Source organism: Silurus aristotelis (assembly GCF_946808225.1).
Source record: "Silurus aristotelis genome assembly, chromosome: 17".
NCBI lineage: Eukaryota > Metazoa > Chordata > Actinopteri > Siluriformes > Siluridae > Silurus > Silurus aristotelis.
In genome coordinates this window covers 1888311-1910999 of record NC_139590.1, presented here as the reverse complement: position 1 = coordinate 1910999, position 22689 = coordinate 1888311, and the positions used below count along the sequence as shown (strand labels likewise).

At 41.5% G+C, this 22689-nt stretch overlaps 1 protein-coding gene across 4 annotated transcripts in view; it reads right to left on the bottom strand.

Annotated features, from left to right (window-relative positions):
• nbr1b (NBR1 autophagy cargo receptor b) overlaps nt 1-18758 on the bottom strand; it is a 20228-nt gene extending 1470 nt beyond the window's left edge. The window contains exons 1-19 of one of the 4 annotated variants that reach the window (XM_083566858.1): nt 18523-18755; nt 16997-17059; nt 16897-16915; nt 16769-16791; nt 12929-13147; nt 11375-11452; nt 10862-11058; nt 10648-10773; nt 10343-10546; nt 8811-8970; nt 7729-7812; nt 6783-6968; nt 5117-5248; nt 4733-4808; nt 3628-3747; nt 3207-3365; nt 2706-2870; nt 1299-1701; nt 571-665 (exon numbers count right to left, since the gene is read on the bottom strand). In XM_083566858.1, coding sequence (XP_083422984.1) covers nt 571-665; nt 1299-1701; nt 2706-2870; nt 3207-3365; nt 3628-3747; nt 4733-4808; nt 5117-5248; nt 6783-6968; nt 7729-7812; nt 8811-8970; nt 10343-10546; nt 10648-10773; nt 10862-11058; nt 11375-11452; nt 12929-13147; nt 16769-16791; nt 16897-16915; nt 16997-17059; nt 18523-18624 — 2611 coding nt within the window. In that variant the 5' untranslated portion in view covers nt 18625-18755. Of the gene's footprint in view, nt 1-570; nt 666-1298; nt 1702-2705; nt 2871-3206; nt 3366-3627; nt 3748-4732; nt 4809-5116; nt 5249-6782; nt 6969-7728; nt 7813-8810; nt 8971-10342; nt 10547-10647; nt 10774-10861; nt 11059-11374; nt 11453-12928; nt 13148-16768; nt 16792-16896; nt 16916-16967; nt 17060-18522 lie in introns of all 4 variants that reach the window. The other 3 variants (XM_083566859.1, XM_083566861.1, XM_083566860.1) reach the window with 3 other exon arrangements.
• Between the last annotated feature and the right edge of the window lie 3931 nt (nt 18759-22689).

Genomic DNA, 22689 nt, shown 5'->3' with positions numbered 1-22689 from the left:
TTTTTATGATTATTAAACGTGCACAACAACTACAGGCGGATAAAATAAGAAACTAGAGTTAGCGCAGTGTCACTGTTTTTGCTCGCCCTGCACCGGAAATACCGTTTGTTTTGCGCATGCATGAAAACGCTAAAGAATCCATAGCGCTAGCGTAACCAGGAAGTGGCTAGCGGCTAACGCTAGCGCTATGGATTCGTTGCTGAAATAAGAACAGTTAAGTAAAATAAATCTTTAGAAAATTAGAACGTCTGTATTACCCAAATGAGATCAAATGTAAACTAATCGATTACTCAATTTATTCAATATTGTGTATTGCGTTAATTAGATTTATTCCATTTTATTGTTAAAAAAATTATTTTATATATTATTTAACCAAGCAGGCATTTTATATATATATATATAAAAAAAAAAATGTTGATGTTCACAAATGTTCATAATAATAAACTGCGTTAATAAAAAAAATGATGTTTTGCATATGTTTTGTGTGTGTGTGTGTGTGTGTGTGTGTGTGTGTGTGTGTGTGTGTGTGTGTGTGTGTGTGTGTGTGTGTGCGCGCAGACGTTTGTGTACCAGGCCCTTTTGGTTCCTCTACTTTGCCTACAGGCTGATGAAGCTCCTCCACCTGAGGCGTCTCTGCTGCTCCGAGCTGCTCCTCAGTCTCTGAGCTGCAATTGAAAATTAAAAAATTATTGATTTACACACACACACACACACACACACACACACACACACACACACACACACACACACACACACACACACACACACACAGAAGGAGAGACATTTAAAAACACAGAGAGACACAAAGAGACACAGAAAAACACAAACACAGGCAGACAAACAGTGACACACACACACACACACACACACACACACACACACACAGAAGGAGAGACATTTAAAAACACAGAGAGACACAAAGAGACACAGAAAAACACAAACACAGGCAGACAAACAGTGACACACACACACACACACACACACACACACACACACACACACACAGAAGGAGAGACATTTAAAAACACAGAGAGACACAAAGAGACACAGAAAAACACAAACACAGGCAGACAAACAGTGACACACACACACACACACACACACACACACACACACACACACAGACGGAGAAACATAGAGACACACACAGACAGACAGACAGACAGACAGACAGACAGACAGACAGACAGACAGACAGACAGACAGACAGACAGACAGACAGACAGACAGACAAGCAGACAGATACACACAAACAGAGAGAAACACAGACAGATGAAGAGACACACACACACACACACCTGTATTTTGCTGAAGGTCTCGGCACAGCTACAATCACAGGCGTAAGCGGCACCGAGTCCAGCGTCTGCGATGCACACAGCATGTCGTTAGCGTCTGTGCTAACTCGCTCCAGGCTCTCGTCTCCCTGCTGAGACACGGCCGAGCTGTACATGGACTCCCCGAGGGGACGCGTCGTGTCGAAACAGTCGGGCAGGATGATGATGTAATCCTCCGAGGAGGCGGACGACGTCCTGCTGCGACCCTCTTTGCCCTCTTCTACATCTGTCGCTTTCTTTTTCTCCTTCTCCACCTCCTTCCTGTCCTTCCGCCTCTCCTCCGAGTCCTCTTCCTCGTCCTCATAGCCCTCGTCTCCAGCAGCCGGGTCCATTACGATCCGCTCGATATCGGATTCGTTCCCTTCATCTACACACGCACACACACACGCACGCACACGCACATGCACACTAGGTTCATAACTTGGTACAGCATTGCTTTTCTACTAAAGTAAAAAAAAAAATTATAAAAATAAAAGGAAACAAAAAAGAAAAGAAAAATTAAGTATAAGAGAAAAAAAGAAACAGAAAAAATATAAAGACAATAAAAAAGTAGAGAAAAGAAAAAAGTGTGAAGGTATAAAATTAAAGAGAAAAGAATTAGAAATAAAATAAAAAAAGAGAAAGAAAGAAAGAAAGAAAGAAAGAAAGAAAGAAAGAAAGAAAGAAAGAAAGAAAGAAAGAAAGAAAGAAAGAAAGAAACAAAAAGAAAAAGAAGAGAAAGAAAGAAAGAAAGAAAGAAAGAAAGAAAGAAAGAAAGAAGAGAAAGAAAGAAAGAAAGAAAGAAAGAAAGAAAGAAAGAAAGAAAGAAAGAAAGAAAGAAAGAAAGAAAGAAAAAGAAGAGAAAGAACGAAAGAAAGAAAGTCCAGTATATTAATTCAACAATAATTAATTGATTCATTGTTGGTTTAAAGTTTTTTTGGACTGGATGAATGAAAAGAAACGTGTAAACGGAATAGAAAAAATATAAAAAGAAAGATAGGATGGGATGAACAAGGGATTCAAATAAGAATATAAATGAGAAAGATGAATGAGTGAATGACGTCGGTCAGAACTTCTTACAAAGGGAAAGACGACATGAAAATAAAAAATGAAAGAGAATGAATGGATTAAGAAACATGAAAGCAATAAAACAATAAGGGGGGGGGGGGGTGCTGAAAAGATAAACAAGAAGATGGTGAGAAGCTGAACGAAAGTGAAGAATGATGACGTGGATGAAAAAAGAAATGGGAAGAACCAATCGATCGATACGGTAAATAATAAACGAATGCATTAATCAGCGTTAAGGAATTAATTGAGCATTTTTCAGCTCGGAGTTCGAAGAAATATACAAGGTGTAGAAAGATGGTGGTTGTGATGATGTCACTCGCGAACCTGCAGTGACGAGTTCAGCAGGAACAGAGATGAGAGGAGAAGGATCCAGAAGGTCCTCAGACTCAGTTTTGGGTGGACCTGAAAGTGGGACATCAGCGCTTTCTGCCATTCTGTCCATCCTCCTCTCACAGAGAGACACGGAGCCCTGCGGTGCTGGACGCAACACTAACAAAACACACACATTCAATTTATATAACATACACAGTGTGTGTGTGTGTGTGTGTGTATATATATATATATATTTGGATGGTAAAATTCAGCAATCGGTGCATCGAATACAATGCACCAAATTGTAACTGCTCTAACACAAGATACACAAACTTGTATGGTCCTGACATGCAGATAAAAACGTGAACATGATGAATAAGACGTGTGACGTGTGCATTACACCACGTACAGCTGTTATCACTGAGGGTGTACTTACTTTTGTGAGATACTGTATGTGTGCTTATATATTTATATAGATGGATATAAATAAAGACTGATTTTCTGTGTACTCACCAGTGGTGCTGACTCTCCCATGCAGAAGGTCATGATCCAACACGCCCCCCAGCGTGAGAGAACGAATCACAGACTGGCTCACAAACTGACGGCCAATCAAATCCTCCTCTCCTTTTTCCTGGGCAGGAACTCCCCCTAACTCTGTGGCCTGAGAAACGGCTTTGGAGACACACACACTCAAATTAATAAAAAAAATACAATCATGTAGAAATATTGTTTAATTCAGTCATTTGTATTGAACTGATCACATCTATACACTGGATTACTGACCATGTGTACAAGACAAATCAGGAAAGACGGGACAGGAGGAAGAAATATGTTGTAAATAAGATAAGATATACCTTCATTCGTCCCACAGTGGGGACATTTCTGAATTGGATATAGGAAAAAGGGGGTGTCACTTTTTTAAATTATTTTTTACCCAGAATGCTATTGACTACTTGCACTTCCTCCCCAGCTTCCTCCTGAATGATACCCGGAGGAGAAGTTTTATCCTGCAGCAGTGCATCATGGGGCAGAGGAGAAATGCAGGGAGTAATATCTGAACACACACACACACACACACACACACACACAGTTACTTAAGGGGATGAGGACAGGACAGTTTATAAATCTTATATTTTATGAAAATGAAAGCTGAAATCTGATTGGTCAGGATTTGTGTATTATTTATGTAAAACTGTACAGTTTGGACAAGCAGTGACAGTTAATGCCTTAGAGAGAGAGAGAGAGAGAGAGAGAGAGAGAGAGAGAGAGAGAGAGAGAGAGAGAGAGTTAGCGTTAGTTATTTAAGTAATTAAGAGTGTTACCTGAGGGAGTGTTACCTGAGGGAATAAGGGGGTGTTACCTGTGATGGTGTTACTTAAGGGGGCATGTTACCTGCGGGAGTGAGGGGGTGTAACCTGCAGGAGTGAGGGGGTGTTACCTGAGGGGGCATGTTACCTGTGGGAGCGAGGGGGTGTTACCTGCGGGAGCGAGGGGGTGTTACCTGAGGGGGCATGTTACCTGTGGGAGCGAGGGGGTGTTACCTGCGGGAGCGAGTGGGTGTTACCTGAGGGGGCATGTTACCTGTGGGAGCGAGGGGGTGTTACCTGAGGGGGCATGTTACCTGTGGGAGTGAGGGGGTGTTACCTGTGGGAGCGAGGGGGTGTTACCTGCGGGAGCGAGGGGGTGTTACCTGAGGGGGCATGTTACCTGTGGGAGCGAGGGGGTGTTACCTGCGGGAGCGAGGGGGTGTTACCTGCGGGAGAGAGGGGGTGTTACCTGCGGGAGAGAGGGGGTGTTACCTGCGGGAGAGAGGGGGTGTTACCTGCGGGAGAGAGGGGGGTTACCTGCGGGAGCGAGGGGGTGTTACCTGAGGGGGCATGTTACCTGTGGGAGTGAGGGGGTGTTACCTGTGGGAGCGAGGGGGTGTTACCTGCGGGAGCGAGGGGGTGTTACCTGCGGGAGCGAGGGGGTGTTACCTGAGGGGGCATGTTACCTGTGGGAGCGAGGGGGTGTTACCTGTGGGAGCGAGGGGGTGTTACCTGCGGGAGTGTTGTTGGGAACGCTCTCCAACTCTTGCACAATGTTAATGTCCAGAAGCTCAAAAGACAGCAAGTCCTAATAAATAAATAATAAAAGAAATATAGTTTTGGTATTGATCCTGAAGTATTAATAATCAAATACTTTACAATGAAAGAAATAACAATGGGAGCAGGAAAGCACAATGCCTACATCCAACCTGCTCATCTCCCATCTTCATTCACAATTTAATCGTTTTAGATTTTATAGAATCAGCGATTAAGGAGTAAACGTGGAATGGGATGTTCAGTAAGCTGGGATGGGTAAAAAGGACATACGTAAAGGTATGGTCTCATGTCCACAAACAATTGGCCATATAGTGTTCTTCTCAGTATGATCAGACGTACCTGCGCCGTCAGCAGATCCACAGATGGAATGTAAAACTCCTGATCACAATCCTCATCCACGGTGATGAGCAGCGGCTCCCGAGATGTTGTGCGGTTCTTCTCCTCCCTCTCTAACGTCCGAGCTGATTTCTCCTGAAAAGGATGAACGATCAGTGAATATCTTCAACATAATCAGACATGTCTAGTAGTTTTTATAAGATTCCAATAAACCAAACAAATTTAAAAAATAGCTCAATAAACCTTTTAACCTTATAATCACTCCTTTCCAATATTTTTGCTTTTATCATGTCAAGTTTCTACCTCCTTCTTCTGTTTACTCTAATTCAAGTAACCACAAACTACCTGTTCATCACTCTGAACTACCAGTTATTCACAATCAACTATTACAACTGAACTCCTTCCAGCCAATCACAAGCCACTAGGAAGGATGGATGGATGGATGGAAGGATGGATGGATGGATGGATGGATGGATGGATGGATGGATGGATGGACGGACGGATGGACGGACACACACACACACACACACACACACACACACACACACACACACACAGAGAAAATAAATGATAAACGCAACATTTTTGTTTTTGCCCCCATTTTTCATCGGCATGACGACTGCAGGAACGTCCACCAGAGCCGTTGCCCGTAAATTGAATGTTAATTTCTCTACCATAAGCCGTCTCCAAAGGCGTTTCAGAGAATTCAGCAGTACATCAAACCGGCCTCACAACCGCAGCCCTAAAGCCTAAAGCCCACCTGTGCAGTAATCATGCTGTCTAATCAGCATCCTGATCTGCCACACCTGTGAGGTGGACGATTCTCTGGGTAAAGGAGAAGTGCTCACTAACACACATTTACAGATTTGTCCTGTGATGAACAAAAAAACGCAATAAATGGACGCTATTTTATGTATACGGTACCGTACTGTATCAACATTTTATAAGGAATAATTATATATTTTTTAATCCATTTCATTATTCCAACATAAATAACTCTATAAAAACAATTCCCTATAAGTGTTTTGGTCTCCGTGAGACACCGGGAAAATCCACCAAACTAATTATTTATGTGGCAAATGCAATTCCGCGATAAACCGGGGCGCCAGATTCCAACCTCGGTAAAACGGGGGGTTACTGTATAATCTTCTCAAAGGACAAAACTAAAAAAAAAGAAACTTGGATATATTTTAGAATAGTCAATGTGTCATTATAGAGGAGTGGAAGAGGATCCCAGCAACAACCTGTGCAGCTCTGGTGAATTCCAGACCCAGGAGGTTTAAAGCAGTGCTGGAGAACGATGGTGCTCACACACAATATTCACACTTTGGACACAGTTTTGACATGTTCACTGAGGGTGTACTCACTTTTGTTGCCAGTTATTTAGACAATAATTGCTGTATGTTGAGTTATTTTAAATCTGTACTGATATACAAACTGCACACTGATACTCTAAAATATATCCATGTTTAATTTGTATAATATTGTCCCTTGAGAAGATCTAATAACATTATTGCTGAAATGTGAGGGGTGCACTCACTTTTGTAAGATACTGTACCTATGCATGTGTGTATGTCTGGACAGACAGACAGACAGACAGACAGACAGACAGACAGACAGACAGACAGACAGACAGACAGAAATTAGTGATGGAGGGGGGTGTAGTGACCTGCGGCGTGACACATGGAGACACCAGAAGACCGTCAGCAGAAATGGCAGTTGGAGCTTCAGGATCCACGACGATGCTGCACCAAACCCGTGGGCCGAACTGCTCTCCTCCGTGTGCCAGGCGCCAGTGTGAGGTGTAGGTGCCCTCGAGGGTGGGAGCGCTTAAAGCCACGCTCACTAATCCCACCTGACACACACACACACACACACACACACACACACACACACACACACACACACACACACACACACTTCAAGATAAGGACATCACTTTTACTACTGTACACTGTGTATTTCTATCATTCATCACATTCATACTAAATATTGTGGTATAGTACTTAGTGTGTGTTATATAAAATGTAAAGTTGTGTGTGTGTGTGTGTGTGTGTGTGTAGTTTGTGTTACTAAAATTTACTGGTTGTTATAGAAAATAACAGCTGTGTAACCTGAGTGTGCGTGTGTGTGTGTGTGGGGGGGGGGGTGCTTGAAGTGTGTGTTACTATTATTTATTATTGAAAAAAACACACAAAGAAATATAATGAATTAAAAAAACACAAAGGTTTGAAACCTAAGTGTGTGTGTGTGTGTGTGTGTGTGTGTGTGTGTGTGTGTGTGGGCTTGAAGTGTGTGTTACTATTATTTAATAAACAAACAAACAAACAAATTGATGAATAAAACAAAAAAGTTTTTTTATTTTATTTTTATATTTAGTTGTGTGTATGTGTGTGTGTGTGTGTGTGGTTTGTGTTACTGATATTTACTGTTTGTTATAGAAAATAACAGCTGTGTAACTGGTCGGGTGTGTGTGTGTGTGTGTGTGTGTGTGTGTGTGTGTGTGTGTGTGTGTGTGTGTGTGTGTAGTGTCTTGTAGGAAACACCACAGGATGCGCTCAGAAGAAGGAAGGGTGAAGGAAAGAGTGGTGGATGAAGCTGATTGAGATCCGAACCTGCCCCGGCTGCAGCGTGGGCACAGACACCTCCCTCCACCTCTCCCCCGAACCCACGGCCAGATTCCCCCACATGAACTTTAGCTGGAAAGAACAAGCAGGAACCGGGAGGATTATTCAGTGAAAACAGCACATCAGGGTTTTATTTCTCTTCTAATCACCAGTTTTCTCTCTTCTTTAAAAAAAAAAACCACAGGGTATTAATTTTACGACGTGTAACATCCAGCAAATCTTTTTTTACGTTACAAAAATCTATGAAACTGAAGACTCCTTCCACAAACGTTACAAAAACTGTCCTTCAACACCATAATCAATCGACTACGAGCCGTTACCATGGAAACACCAACGTCTTAGAGCTATTGTTACAGAAAAATGACACAAGGTGTGTAAACAGTGTGTGTGTTTGTGTTACTGTATTTACTGTCTCCTATAGAAAAAACAACGTGTCTAACCAGTGTGTGTGTTACTTTATTTACCGTCTCTTATAATGTGTGTAACCATTGTGTGTGTGTGTATTTAACATCTCTTAGAGATAACGCAATGTGTGTAACCAGTGTTTGTGTGTGTGTGTGTGTGTGTGTGTGTGTGTGTGTGTGTGTGTGTGTGTGTTACTGTATTAAACATCTCTTATAGATAACACAATGTGTGTAACCAGAGCAGTTGTGTGTTTGTGTGTGTGTTTGTGTCTTTGTGTTACTGTATTAAACATCTCTTATAGATAACGCAATGTGTGTAACCAGTGTGTGTGTGTGTGTGTGTGTGTGTGTGTGTGTGTAAGTGTGTGTGTGTGTTACTGTATTAAACATCTCTTATAGATAACACAATGTGTGTAACCAGTGTGTGTGTGTGTGTGTGTGTGTGTGTGTGTGTGTGTGTTACTGTATTAAACATCTCTTATAGATAACACAATGTGTGTAACCAGAGCAGTTGTGTGTTTGTGTGTGTGTTTGTGTGTGTGTGTGTCTTTGTGTTACTGTATTAAACATCTCTTATAGATAACGCAATGTGTGTAACCAGTGTGTGTGTGTGTGTGTGTGTGTGTGTGTGTGTGTGTGTGTGTGTGTGTGTGTGTGTCACTGTACTTTAGTGTCCGAGTTCCAGCTCATTGTGCCGCTGTTCTTCATCTTCCAGTATTTGATGAATTTGGTCCCGGGCCTCAGACGAGAACCGTCTGGCAGATTTTCGTCCAGCAGCAGCGCAGTCATCGCTGGGACAGCTAGAGGACACGGACGCTTCGGACGCCTGAGGACATGCAAATAGTAAAACATCATGAACAACAACAAAAAAGCTCGTTTTCCCATCCTGAATACACTCCTCTATTAGATTACACAATCAGAATGTGTGTTTCAAGGAAACAAACCTGAATACAGCAATGTAACAAATTTACATGAGTGTGTGTGTGTGTGTGTGTGTGTGTGTGTGTGTGTGTGTGTGTGAGAGACTAGTTTATTGGACACATCAGACATTTACATTACAGACGTTATTAAATGATTAAATGGCATCAGAAGGATCAGACAAGGCAGATGATTAGACTGCCACTTCCGTATTAGTTTCCTCGCCAATGCTACAATATCAGTATTTAAAAGATTAGATACATTAGATTATCAGACTTTTTAATACCCTTTACACTCTTTGGCTCATTGATTAGATAATCTGACATTTTTGAACATCAGACATTATTAGCAGTTTGAAATTAGTTTTTTGTTCATTAGGTGGCCAGACATTGTTGTAATGATGGTAATTAGATTAGATTTTTTTGCAGTTATATAGTCTAATAGAATTACAGTCACTGCAAATACATATTTAAATAGATTAGATTTTTACAGATTTATAATTAGACAGCACTGTACTTGCTGTGATTAGATTTTCACAGTTGTATAATCAGACCTTTTATCCATTTTTGGAATAGTTAATATCCTTTTTAGAGACAGTTCACTGTAATTGCATCAGATTCTTGCAGGTGTATAATTAGACCAGCACAGTAATTGCTGTAAAGAGATCAGATTTTCACAGTGCTATAATCAGACAGCATTGTGATTAGATCCGATTCTCACAGTGCAATAAACAGACAGCACTGTAATTGCTGTAGAGATCAGATTTTCACAGCGCTATAATCAGACAGCATTGTGATTAGATACGATTCTCACAGCACAATAAACAGACAGCACTGTAATTGCTGTAGAGATCAGATTTTCACAGCGCTATAATCAGACAGCATTGTGATTAGATACGATTCTCACAGCACAATAAACAGACAGCACTGTAATTGCTGTAGAGATCAGATTTTCACAGCGCTATAATCAGACAGCATTGTGATTAGATCAGATTGTCACAGCATTGTAATTAGATCAGATTTTGACAGCGCCATAATTGCTGTAATTAGATCTGAATTTCACAGTCAAATAATCAGACAGCACCGTCATTGATTTAATTAGATTTTCACAGCGCTATAATCAGACAGCATTGTATTTAGATCAGATTCTCACAGTGCTATAATCAGACAGCATTGTAATTAGATTGGATTTTTACAGCGCTATATTAAACAGTGCGGTAATTAGATCAGATTTTCGCAGCTCTATAATCAGACAGTAATGAGTATGTGTAAAACACTCACTCGGGGCTGTTGGCCTGTGTAGCCCGTGGCTGTAGCAGCACAGGGGAGGAGTTTCCGTCTCCTGCACAGCCCCACTGCAGACTCCTCCTCTCCATCCTCAGCTGCTTCCTGATCTCCTTCACTTCCGCCTTCAGCTGACGCTTCTCCGCCTTCAAGCGCTGCTTCTCCGCCTTGCGAAAGCTCCGATCTCCTCGTCTGTAGAACCTGAAAACGAATTGCGGAAAGTAAACCAAAAATGATCGTTTCAGCCCAGAAGAGAAGAAAGCACACACACACACACACACACACACAGTCAAGGAGCTCACCTGTTTTGATCCGGTGCTGGAGATCCACGTTCAGGGATGGAGAGAGGCGTCCGAGCTCTCACCAGGTTGTGGCTCGGGTCGTGTGAGAAGCTACACGGCTCACACAGGGTGCAGGACGTGCACACGCTACACAGCCAGAAACCATGTCAACACAAACTCTCAGCAACGTCATCTCATCCACCACACACAATGAAATCATCTCCAATCATCTGACCTGCACTGGTATCCTCCACCTGCAGTCTGCCCTCTGCAGCTGCTGCAGGCTGGAGCCGAGCTCGGAGCGCCGGGAAGCGTGGACGAGGAAACCTCCGAGACCTGAGCCTCAGCTCCCAGGGGTTTATGGATGCAACACTGGCCTGAGAACTCCCTGCAGATCTTCTCCACAGCCTCACGAACCACCTGGTCCTTAAACTGAAGCAGTTTTTAGATCATCAGATATAAATTATAATAGATTTTAATATTAAATATAATATCATTCTGTTCGATCTGAAACTCCGTGCTGCTGCATTTATCATCCCATATTTGAAATCGAAATGATTACTGAAGGTCTGGAATCTCTCCCTCCAGAAAAAAATTAAAATCATATTGATTTTATAAATTAATTCGATTCGAATGTCAGATCAGATCTACACAGATCACGACCCTCGGAGCACAATCGGAGCACAATCGGAGCACAATCTGAGCAAAGCACGACCTCGTGCTTTACAGACAGAATGAACAGGTTTACCTTCTCCATGTAAGAGGTGAACCAGGCTGGAGGCGTCTTATCCTCAGCTTTCCCGCCCTTCAGCTCGTTAAGGGTCACCTTAATAAGGGGGGGCAGGGGGGGGGGGACAATTATTCATCGTCAAATTGAAAAATGTAATCAAATTGAAAAAGTACTGGCCAAACTGAAGACCCTCGAAACCCGTTTCTCTTTTCTCTACAGTGGCATGGAAAAACTCCCTGAAACGTCATGATGAAGAAACCTTGAGAGGAACCAGACTCATCCCTCAACCTCGTCGTGAAACATCCATTGATCACACACTGTTGACGTTATCAGCTGTTCACTGATGGAAACACGAGTGTTAAACTGTTCAACGCAGTTGCAGCCTTTAACCACTGCAGCACATAATAAACACAGTCCAAATCCATCTTTAAGGTTCTTCAGTTTTACCCTCCACAGGAACCTCATGGATCTTAAAGCTGTTCATTTGGAAACATCTTCAGCTGCAGCGAGTGGATTAATATTGAGAAGACCTCCGTCCTGAGGTAGAACTTTTAGGATGAATCAGACGGATGTTTGTATTATTTATGTATTGAGAAATTGACAATTGTATAAGTTAAACTGTGGAAAAGTTTTTTCAGGATGTGATGTATTTTTCTCTCTTACACCAATTTAGTGAAATTATTAAGAAATTATTAATAAACTCATTTGAATTTCCTTCTGGGAGGAATAAAGTGGTTATCCATCCATCCATCCATCCGTCTAGACAGACAGACAGACAGACAAACAGACAGACAATTGAGCCATAACATTAAAACCACTGTCAGGTGACATAAATAGCATCAATTATTTCATTGCCACGGCAACAACCACAACAGTGATGGAACTGTAATGAATAGACATTCGGTGCCACCAGACCAGGATGATCTTCTCATGGTTTCTTCCTCATGGACTGGTGTTCCTTCAGGACCTGACCTGACTAGTGTTCCCAAAAAAAAAAAAGATTAGTGCTGAATTCAAGATTGGGATTTAAATGTGTGACAAATCGCAGTAGCGTATGCAGATTTACACACTTCATGTTGTGCGTTTACATGAAAACAATCCACTCAGCATCACCATCAGCACTTCAGTGACCATCACACTGGAACACTGGAACATCTAAACTACTGTCTATAATGATGTCAGATACATACCCCAATTTCTCTTTCTGTCTTATTCTTATATAAATACTATCACATGTATATACACATATTTATACTTTATACTTTCTATTCATTACATTTTTTTACGTTCGACTTCCATTAATATTTTGGACATTCCTAACAAACATTTCCCCACATGTTGTACCCTGTAGGAATGTCGAAGTGATTAGATCTGACCCAGACGTCTGATTTGCTCCACATCAACACATTTGTAAATAATTTCTGACTCCTTCATAGTTACATTGGATGGAAAATCTGAATAAGAACGAAAGGCAGGAATCTCGCCTCTGCGTCTCGGACGCTGGTTTCCACGGAAACGATGAGACCCCCGTATCAGTGTGTGCAGCGAAAACAGCAGATTAGGTTTCCTTACTAAACCCTCCTCGAGCGCAGCAGCCTGAACTTTTCGGCTCACCGCCTGTGCCAGGCTCGGGAAGTGCTGAGGAGGCCGGAATCCTCTCTTCGGCTCCGTCAGGCTTCCGGATTTCACCTGGGACAAACCCGGGCCTGGGACCGGACCCGGAACACGGCCGGTGGTCGCTCTGCTCTCGTACACGTTCATCTGCAGCCTGTTGCTCTGCCGCGCTGCGCTCTGCGGAGAACAACCAGGTGATCGGCGCTAATCAGACGGAGAGTTTTTCCGCTTTCAGGAACTTTATGTCATGCAAAATACACAGTTTGGCCAAAAGTAATGGGACACCTGACTTTTCCAGACGTATGTTGTGGTAAAATTGCACTTTCAGACATGCATAGAAAACTCGCTCTGGTCACCGTGTACAGACCCCCAGGGCCCTACGCTGATTTTCTTCATGAGTTTGCTTGTTTTCTCTCAGACCTCTTGATCAGCTTTGATAAAGTGCTGCTTGTAGGAGATTTTATTATTCATGTAGATGATGCAAACGATGCCCTAGGATTATCATTTGTCGATTTACTAAACTCTTTTGGAGTTAAACAAAACGTCACCAGACCAACCCACCGTTTTAACCACACACTAGACTTAATAATATCCTACGGAGCAGACGTCACTGATATAGATATTTTACCTCAGAATGATGACATCACAGACCATTACCTCATACTGTTCACACTACCGGTAGAGCAGATTAACCGTGTTTCACCACGGTATCGACTTGGTAGGACTATTATTCCAACCACTAAGGACAGATTCATAAATAACCTGCCTGATTTATCTCAGTTTCACATTAAACCCATAAATGCTGATCATCTTGATGAGATGGCGAACAACATAGACCTTATCCTCACTAGCACTTTAGACACTGTTGCCCCCATCCGGTTAAAAAAGGTTCGAGAACAAGCACCTGCACCTTGGTATAATAGTCATACGCATGCCCTAAAGAGAACAACACGTAATCTGGAGAGAAAATGGAGGAAAACTAAATTGGAGGTATTTAGAATTGCGTATAAAGACAGTATGCTTAGCTACAGACAGGCGCTAAAAGCTGCTAGAGCTAAACACCTGAGCAAACTCATAGAAAATAACAAAAACAATCCCAGGTTCCTTTTCAGTACAGTCGCTAAATTAACAACAAATCAGGGATCTGAAAAATGTGTTCCATCACAGTTTAGTAGTGAAAACTTTATGAATTTCTTCACTGAAAAAATAGATAACATTCGAAAAACAATTGTGGCAGTTCAACCTCTGACAGCATCTCCCGACACAATCGTACTTACAACCCCACAACTACACTGTTTTACATGTATAGGACAGGAAGAGCTGTATGATGCTATTATGAAAGCTAAATCAACAACATGTCAGTTAGATCCAATTCCCACTAAACTACTGAAGGAAGTGTTATATACAGCTGGTGAGCCTCTTTTAAATATTATTAACTCCTCACTATCGTTAGGTCATGTCCCTAAATCCCTCAAGTTAGCAGTTATTAAGCCCCTCATTAAAAAACCTAATCTGGATCCAAACACGCTATCGAATTACAGACCAATTTCAAATCTCCCATTTATGTCTAAGATTTTAGAAAAGATTGTCGCTGCCCAGTTATGTAACCACTTGCAGGAGAACAATATCTTTGAAGAGTTTCAGTCAGGTTTTAGGCCCCATCAAAGCACAGAAACTGCTCTAGTTAAAATCACTAATGACATGTTTTTAGCTTCAGACCAAGGCTACATCTCCCTATTAGTTTTACTAGATCTTAGTGCTGCGTTCGACACTATAGATCATGATCTCCTCCTAGATCGCTTACAGAATTACATCGGTATTCAGGGACAGGCATTAAGCTGGTTTAAATCCTACCTGTCCAATCGTTACCATTTCGTAGATTTAAATGGAGAGCTATCCAGGATAATGCTAGTAAATTATGGCGTGCCACAAGGGTCAGTTCTAGGACCCCTGCTTTTCACAATATACATGCTTCCATTAGGAAATATTATTAGAAGGCATGGAATTAGCTTCCATTGTTATGCTGATGATACCCAGCTATATATTTCATCCAAACCAGGCGATACAGCTCAATTAGCTTGCATAACTGAGTGTGTTAAAGAAATAAGAGATTGGATGACCCATAACTTTCTGCTATTAAATTCTGATAAAACGGAGATTTTGCTCATCGGCCCAAAAAATAGTACACAGAAGCTCCAGCATCTCAGCCTGCATTTAGACGGTTGTTCTGTAACTACTAGTTCAACAGTAAAAGACCTGGGAGTTATTTTAGACAGCAACTTATCTTTTAAAAATCACATCACTCAAGTTACAAAAACAGCCTTCTTTCACCTTAGAAATATTTCTAAGCTAAGAAATATGTTATCTATATCTGATGCAGAGAAGCTCGTCCATGCGTTTATGACCTCTAGAATAGACTACTGTAATGCATTACTAGGTGGATGTCCTGCATCATTAATAAACAAGCTTCAGTTAGTTCAGAATGCCGCAGCAGGAGTTCTCACAAGGTCAAGAAAATACGATCATATAACCCTAATCTTATCGTCCCTACATTGGCTTCCTATTAAGTTTCGAATAGACTACAAACTACTGCTACTCACTTATAAAGCACTAAATGGTTTGGCTCCCATGTATCTATCCAGTCTCTTAACACGCTACAATCCGTCACGCTCCCTGAGATCTCAAAACTCTGGGCTTCTAGTAGTTCCTAGAATAGCAAAGTCCACTAAAGGCGGTAGAGCATTTTCACATTTAGCTCCTAAACTCTGGAACAGTCTTCCTGACAGTGTTCGGGGTTCAGATACACTCTCCCAGTTTAAGTGTAGATTAAAAACATATCTTTTTAGCAAAGCCTACACATAACACACATCACACACATCACATCACAACCTTGTGCTCCAGAACATCTGATCACATGCACATTATCAACTTGTGCTGTTAATATCATGAACAGCAGCTACGCTAATTCCTCTCCACTGCTTCTCTTTCTCTCCCCATCCCGAGGCATCCTGAGGTTTGGCCAGCTCCAGTCACGTCCCACCTCGTGAAGATTATGGACCTATGGATGATCATGGAGAAGTAGATGCCGAGTGTTTAAAGGCCCTGGCATGGAGAAGCTGATGCTGGATCTATGATGATCACAAATTGTTCTGTATTGTTGAAAGATTTATGATCAAACTTTTGATGTCACCCATATGAGGATGGGTTCCCCTTTGAGTCTGGTTCCTCTCAAGGTTTCTTCCTCATATCATCTAAGGGAGTTTTTCCTTGCCACTGTCGCCACGGCTGCTCATCAGGGACAAACGCACACCATTCACCTTCACTGTTGTTTTCTGTAAAGCTGCTTTGAGACAATGTCTGTTGTGAAAAGCGCTATACAAATAAACTTGACTTGACTTGACTTCTCCAGACTGTTACCACAAAGGTGCACACAACTGTATAGAACATCTTTGAACACCATTCGGGATGATTTATTTCATGCTGACTGCCTCCACAGGCCTCCTCACCTTCTCACCTCCATCAGTACCTGACTTCACTAAAACAATTCCATGTGGCCGAATAAAATCTCACACTCATCTCCACAGAAGCTAAAGGAACATCTTCCTAGAAGAGTGGAGGTTATTCTAATAAAAGGGGACTTTATATGAAGAACATGACATTCAAAGTGCACATAGAAATCTTAGGTTCAGGTGTCCACAAACTTTTGCTCATACAGTGCATGTCGATTTTTGTTACATCATGTGAAGATGATCTTATGATCTTCCTTCTTGGTACAGGAAAAAAGAATTAATTGTGTACCTTCAGAGCCTCTTCATACTCCACTGCAAAGTAAAAAAAAAACAATAATGAGCAGTAATTAAAACGCACTTTATGGAAAAAAATATGGAAATATAAATAAATAAGATAAAGAAAATAACGTGACTCACGCTGGCTGTTTATCGACACCTACAAAAGACCATTCAATTCATTAAAATGTCAAAAATTAGCACTATGACACACTTGGCATCGTTTCAGCTTCTTACTCACCTCTTCGTTTTCCTCGTCCAGGTACGTCAGCTGTAAGCTGCACAAGCCGAAAGATCTTTTCACCTGCGGGGCGGAAACACGGCTTTAACACACCGGCGTGATGTCACGAACCTGCCAGACACGTCTCCAGGAATGCGCTCGAATGGTGTCTTTATACGACTGACAGCTCCGACGAAGCTCTCGCAAATACGCAGGTCTTTAATCCACGTACGCTTTCTAATACGTAAGCGTTTCCATGGTAACCGCAAGCTGATTATATTACAATTTGCTTTATTAGTAGGTTTACGCCATCATAAACACATTTACGGTTATGAAACATCCACAGACGAGTCGCTTCATTTTCTCAGTTACGTTATAGCAGCGATCTTCTTCTTCTTCTTCTTCTTCTTCTTCTTCTTTTAGCTGCTTCCATTAGGGGGCGCCACAGAGGATCATTCGTCGCCATACCACCCTGTCCTCTACATCTGCCTCTTTCACACCAACTACCTGCATGTCTTCCCTCAACACATCCATAAACCTCCTCCTTGGTCTTCCTCTTTTCCTCCTACCTGGTGGCTCCATCCTCAGCATTCTTCTCATGTCCCTCCTCTGTACATGTCCAAACCATCCCAATCTCGTCCCCCCTCACCTTGTCCCCAAAACGTCCTATATCAGCGATAAAATAAAAAATAATAAAAAAAAATACATTTCATCCCAAACGTCCCTTTTCCTCTTTCTCAAAGTTACTCCAGGTACCTCCTTCCACGCCGTCCTACAGAACTCCTATCTGAAACGTCTCCATACCAACAAAAACATGTCCAAACTCAGAAATGCTACCAAAAGGTTTCCAAACTAGTTTTTTAACACGCCAACAGATGGCAGCACAGGGCTGCGCGCACAGTCACAGGAAGCGCCGACCTTAATAAGTCAGCGTTTCCCGAAAGACATCGTCCTGTGTGCAACATGATCTCAATTCCACCAGATTTGAACTTCACCACCACCCACCACCACCACCACCTTTCTACAGGTGATAAGAAATGTGATGGTGTCTAAAGTCATGTAAAATAATGATTAATAAATACGTGTATTAATGACTACCCAAGAGTTTCCTTCCATCCAATCTAACCTGAAAAAAACCCCTGATTGACACGCCCACTCGGATCACGTGACACCCTCATTAATGAGCTGAGTCAGGTATGAGTGGAAGATGAGAACAAACGTTTCTGCAATAAGGAAACTCAAAAGAGGGAAAGGACAAGGGTTTATAAATAAGAAGGAGGAAATGGGGCAGGATGTCGCGTTGTTCTCTACACACTTTGTGATAAAGGAGGATTATGGGTTTATCAGGCCTACACAAGAGCAGCAAACATGCCCAGTCCTGCATTTCATCATCTGGAGAACAAAACAACTAACAAATAAACATCATCCCTATGATCATGATGATGTACACGAAATACGAGATGATGATGATGATGATGATGATTATTATTATTATTATTATAACAGTAACAACACACACACACACACAACCCGGTGGTCGCGCTCACCGTGGCCTCCATTGACTCCCAGCTCTTATGCTCGGACCCGGACAGCAGAAAACTCTTCGTGTTGCCCCGAAAATTCACCTTCAGGTTGATGTACAGCTCCATGGCGGGGTGAATTTATCCGCGCTGCCGCATAGATCAAGACTTCCAGACTCAAACAACAAAAAAATAGAAACGCGTCTGCCGTGTTTACATCAGCGGCCTTAAACACGCCCACATGGAGTCACGTGACCCGGACATGGCTAGCCCTGACGTCATTTAAAACAGAGACTGCGGGGGGGTGTGTGTGTGTGGGGGGGGGGGGCGAGCTTCCTGGGTGAGTCTCAAATCGTAAGCGAAATATATATTTTTACTATTTATTCTATTCTATTTATTCTATTCTATTCTATTATTCTATTCTATTATTCTTTATGCAGGTGTATGTTAAAAGAAAAAAAAAGGAAAAGGAAATGCACCAAAATGCCCTCCTGTGTGTGTTATTGCATCAAATCACCTCATGAGGGCAGTAAAGACTCTTCACTTTCTTGTGGAGGCTAAAAGGTACTGAAGTCCTAAGAGGTCATGCATAATCTTTTTTTTTTTCTTTCTTGTTTTCTCATGATCACGACTTCTGCGTATTCGGGATGCATGCTCTAGAGTCAGCATCATGGATAATAACCATAAGCAGAACTAGCAGGCGCTGGTGCATCCACGCATCTGCTGCCACGCATGGTTCTGGTTATTATCCGTAATGCTGCAATCTAGAACTTTTGTTACGTCGAGATCATGAGAAAATTAAGTCGTGATCACAAGAAAGAAAGTAATTAATAATGCATGGCCTCTTAAATCCGTAAAATCGGAGTCTTTATTCTACAGAAGTTGGTGGGAGAAAGTAAATAAGTCCTAAGAGCATGCATTAGGATATTTTGTTCCTTCTTGTCTTCTAGTGATCTTGACAGATCCAACATCGTGATCACAAATTAATTTATTTTTTAATAATCTTTTACTCGTAATCAGAACTTCATTTTTCTGTGTTTTCGGTGTTGTATGTCATGGCCAAGATCACCGGAGAATTGAGTCTTGATCACAAGAAAAGAAAAAAATTATATATATACAGTACAGACCAAAAGTTTGGACACGCCTTCTCATTCAAAGAGTTTTCTTTATTTTCATGACTATGAAAATTGTAGAGTCACACTGAAGGCATCAAGGGCTATTTGACCAAGAAGGAGAGTGATGGGGTGCTGCGCCAGATGACCTGGCCTCCACAGTCACCGGACCTGAACCCAATCGAGATAGTTTAGGGGTGAGCTGGACCGCAGAGTGAAGGCAAAAGGGCCAACAAGTGCCAAGCATCTCTCGGGGAACTCCTTCAAGACTGTTGGAAGACCATTTCAGGTGACTACCTCTTGAAGCTCATCAAGAGAATGCCAAGAGTGTGCAAAGCAGTAATCAAAGCAAAAGGTGGCTACTTTGAAGAACCTACAATATGACATTTTTCAGTTGTTTCACACTTTTTTGTTATGTATATAATTCCATATATAATTCCACATGTGTTCATTCATAGTTTTGATGCCTTCAGTGTGAATCTACAATTTACATGGTCATGAAAATAAAGAAAACTCTTTGAATGAGAAGGTGTGTCCAAACTTTTGGTCTGTACTGTATATGAATATAAAATAGAAATAAAATAAATATAAATATAATTATAATGCACGGCCTCTTAGGACTTCCGTAAGAAAAGAATATGGTCTGTGAAAACACTCCCAAACCTTATCGTTAATAGGAATGAAGAAGAAAAAGAATTTGACAGAGGAACTTAAATCTGCACAGAAGCCCCAGTCTGGTGGTGGTGTTTATTTTTCTTTAATCATCTGTTCTTTTATATGGTTTTTATGCTTGTCTGATGTCTGTTAAAGAAATGTTGTAACGGGCGTTTTGTGATTGTCAAGTTGGGGTTCGGGTTCTGTGTTGGGGCAACTTTGGTGTTGGCATTGGTGGATTAAAGGTGTGTGTGTGTGTGTGTGTGTGTGTGTGTGTGTGTGTGTGTAAAGAAGGAATACATCCATGATGAAGAACCATTATAAGAAACCGTGCCCATACACACATTTATACCTGAGGGTGATTGAATACACCAAGCAAATATGCTGACCTGGCTGTGTTAGTGCATTACATCACCTTGTGAGGGCAGTGGAGACACTTCATATTGTTGGTTAAGATGGTTAGTATATGTCCACACGTGTTGTGAGAAATTGTAAGTCATCAGTCCACCTACAGGCATATTTCTAGAAGATGGAAGGGACACAAGGGGGCACCAGAGCTCCCAGGCTGAGCTCAGGATTAAATTCCCTTACAATAATGAGACACTGGTTTTGAGGTGTATTTTAATAGGAATACAGAAGTAGGACCAGACTTGTTAGAGGTGAAGGTTTCTTTGTGGGCTTTGAGTTTGCTGATTTTAAGCCGAGATTTACAACATATATCATTTCAAACATAATCAGAGATGTGTGTTGATTTGAGAACTGGAGTTGTTCCTGTTTATAGGTAAACAATCAATTGGATAATTTTTTTGACCACACTTTATGTACACAATTACTGCTTTCACTGTCTAACACTTTCTTCTGCTTGTCTAAGACGATAAGTGCTGGAATTATCCCTAGTTACTACAGTAATTGCACCAGTTTGCACTGAAGGTTCACTATGGGGTCAGCGTGCTTCCTGTTCACTCGGCGATGCACATCTCTGGGAAGTGTTAGCATGAACGTCAAGAGCCTGCAGATGGAGGCCAATTGGAAACAATCCAAAAGGAAGAAAGCCAAAAGCAACATACTGTACTGACATTTAACCAAAACCAGGCTTTAGAGCAACCTTTGACCCCTGCTTCACTTCCTAATGTCGGGAGAAATGATGCCCCGAGCTTCACCAAAAATCGTCCAGTTACGGACCATGGAGAAAGGAGGCTTTTCGATTTTATGGTTAAATCATTATGCATAATTATTTACACCCTCCCAAGTGTTTTGGGATTAAATTGGATATAATTGGGATTATACAGTATATTTAACTGGAAATATTTCCACATAAACAACATATAAATATACGCATCAGCCTTTGAGAAACTAAATTACTTCTGGGCATCATCAGAGGTCATACAAAAGTCCAAATAAAAGTGTCACCTGATCTCAGTATTCATGTTCCTGGAAGATCCCAGAGTTTCTCAGAGAACATTTCTAAACAAACAACATCATGGAGACCAAGATACAAAGTCCAAGAGACTTTTGTCCAAAAGAAGTGTTAGGTTATTAAAAACCTATATGTCATGCACACATTTATATATATATGAGGTGTTCAAATCAAAGTGGGAGTTTATAAAAGACAAGAACAAATTTCAAGGAGTGAAAACTGCATTTATTTTTAGAAATCTTTAAATATATTTAGGAAAGATTCGCCATAGAAAGATTTGTCAGTGAACCATCCAAGGATATCCCCCTTCGCTCCGTCATCAGGGAACCACTGCAACCGCTGAGCGTCTCATCACCGTGATGTGCTGGAAGTCTTCTGTAGATATCTGCAGGTTTCATGCCTTCGTTCACAAGAAATTCATCACCACACCCATTAACACTTCTGTCTGCCATTTCGATTAACGGTCTCTGGACACGTGTTTTATACCGAGTTTTATACCTGGAACATTAAAATTCCCGGTTTGACTTGAACATCTCTCATTATATGGTGGACCAAAGTTTGTGGACACCTGAGCGTTAGATTGGTATTGCATGTGCTTTTTGAACTCATTTTTGTCCCCATTTGCTGGTATAATAATCTCCACTCTTTTGGAAAGATGTTCCACTAGATTTTGGAGTGTGCTTGTGGAGATTTATGGGAATTTGTTCAGCCACAAGGTTGTTAGTTAAGTAAGTAAGGTTCTGATGTAGGAGGGGTAACGAGGCCTTGGCTGCAGTCAAAGTTCCAGTTCATCCCAAAGGAAGGTGTTAAATAGGGTCGAGGTCCGAGTGTGTGTGAGTGTGTGTATGTATGTATTCTATTATGCTGGGTTTTGCTACCAATTTAAAATCCTGTCATAGAAAAATATATAGGAATGTTTTCCCATCAAACATTTAATAATGAAGGTCTATAATCTCTAACTGCAGATGAACTTAAACGATATGCAAATATTTGACAGAAATTCCATCGAAA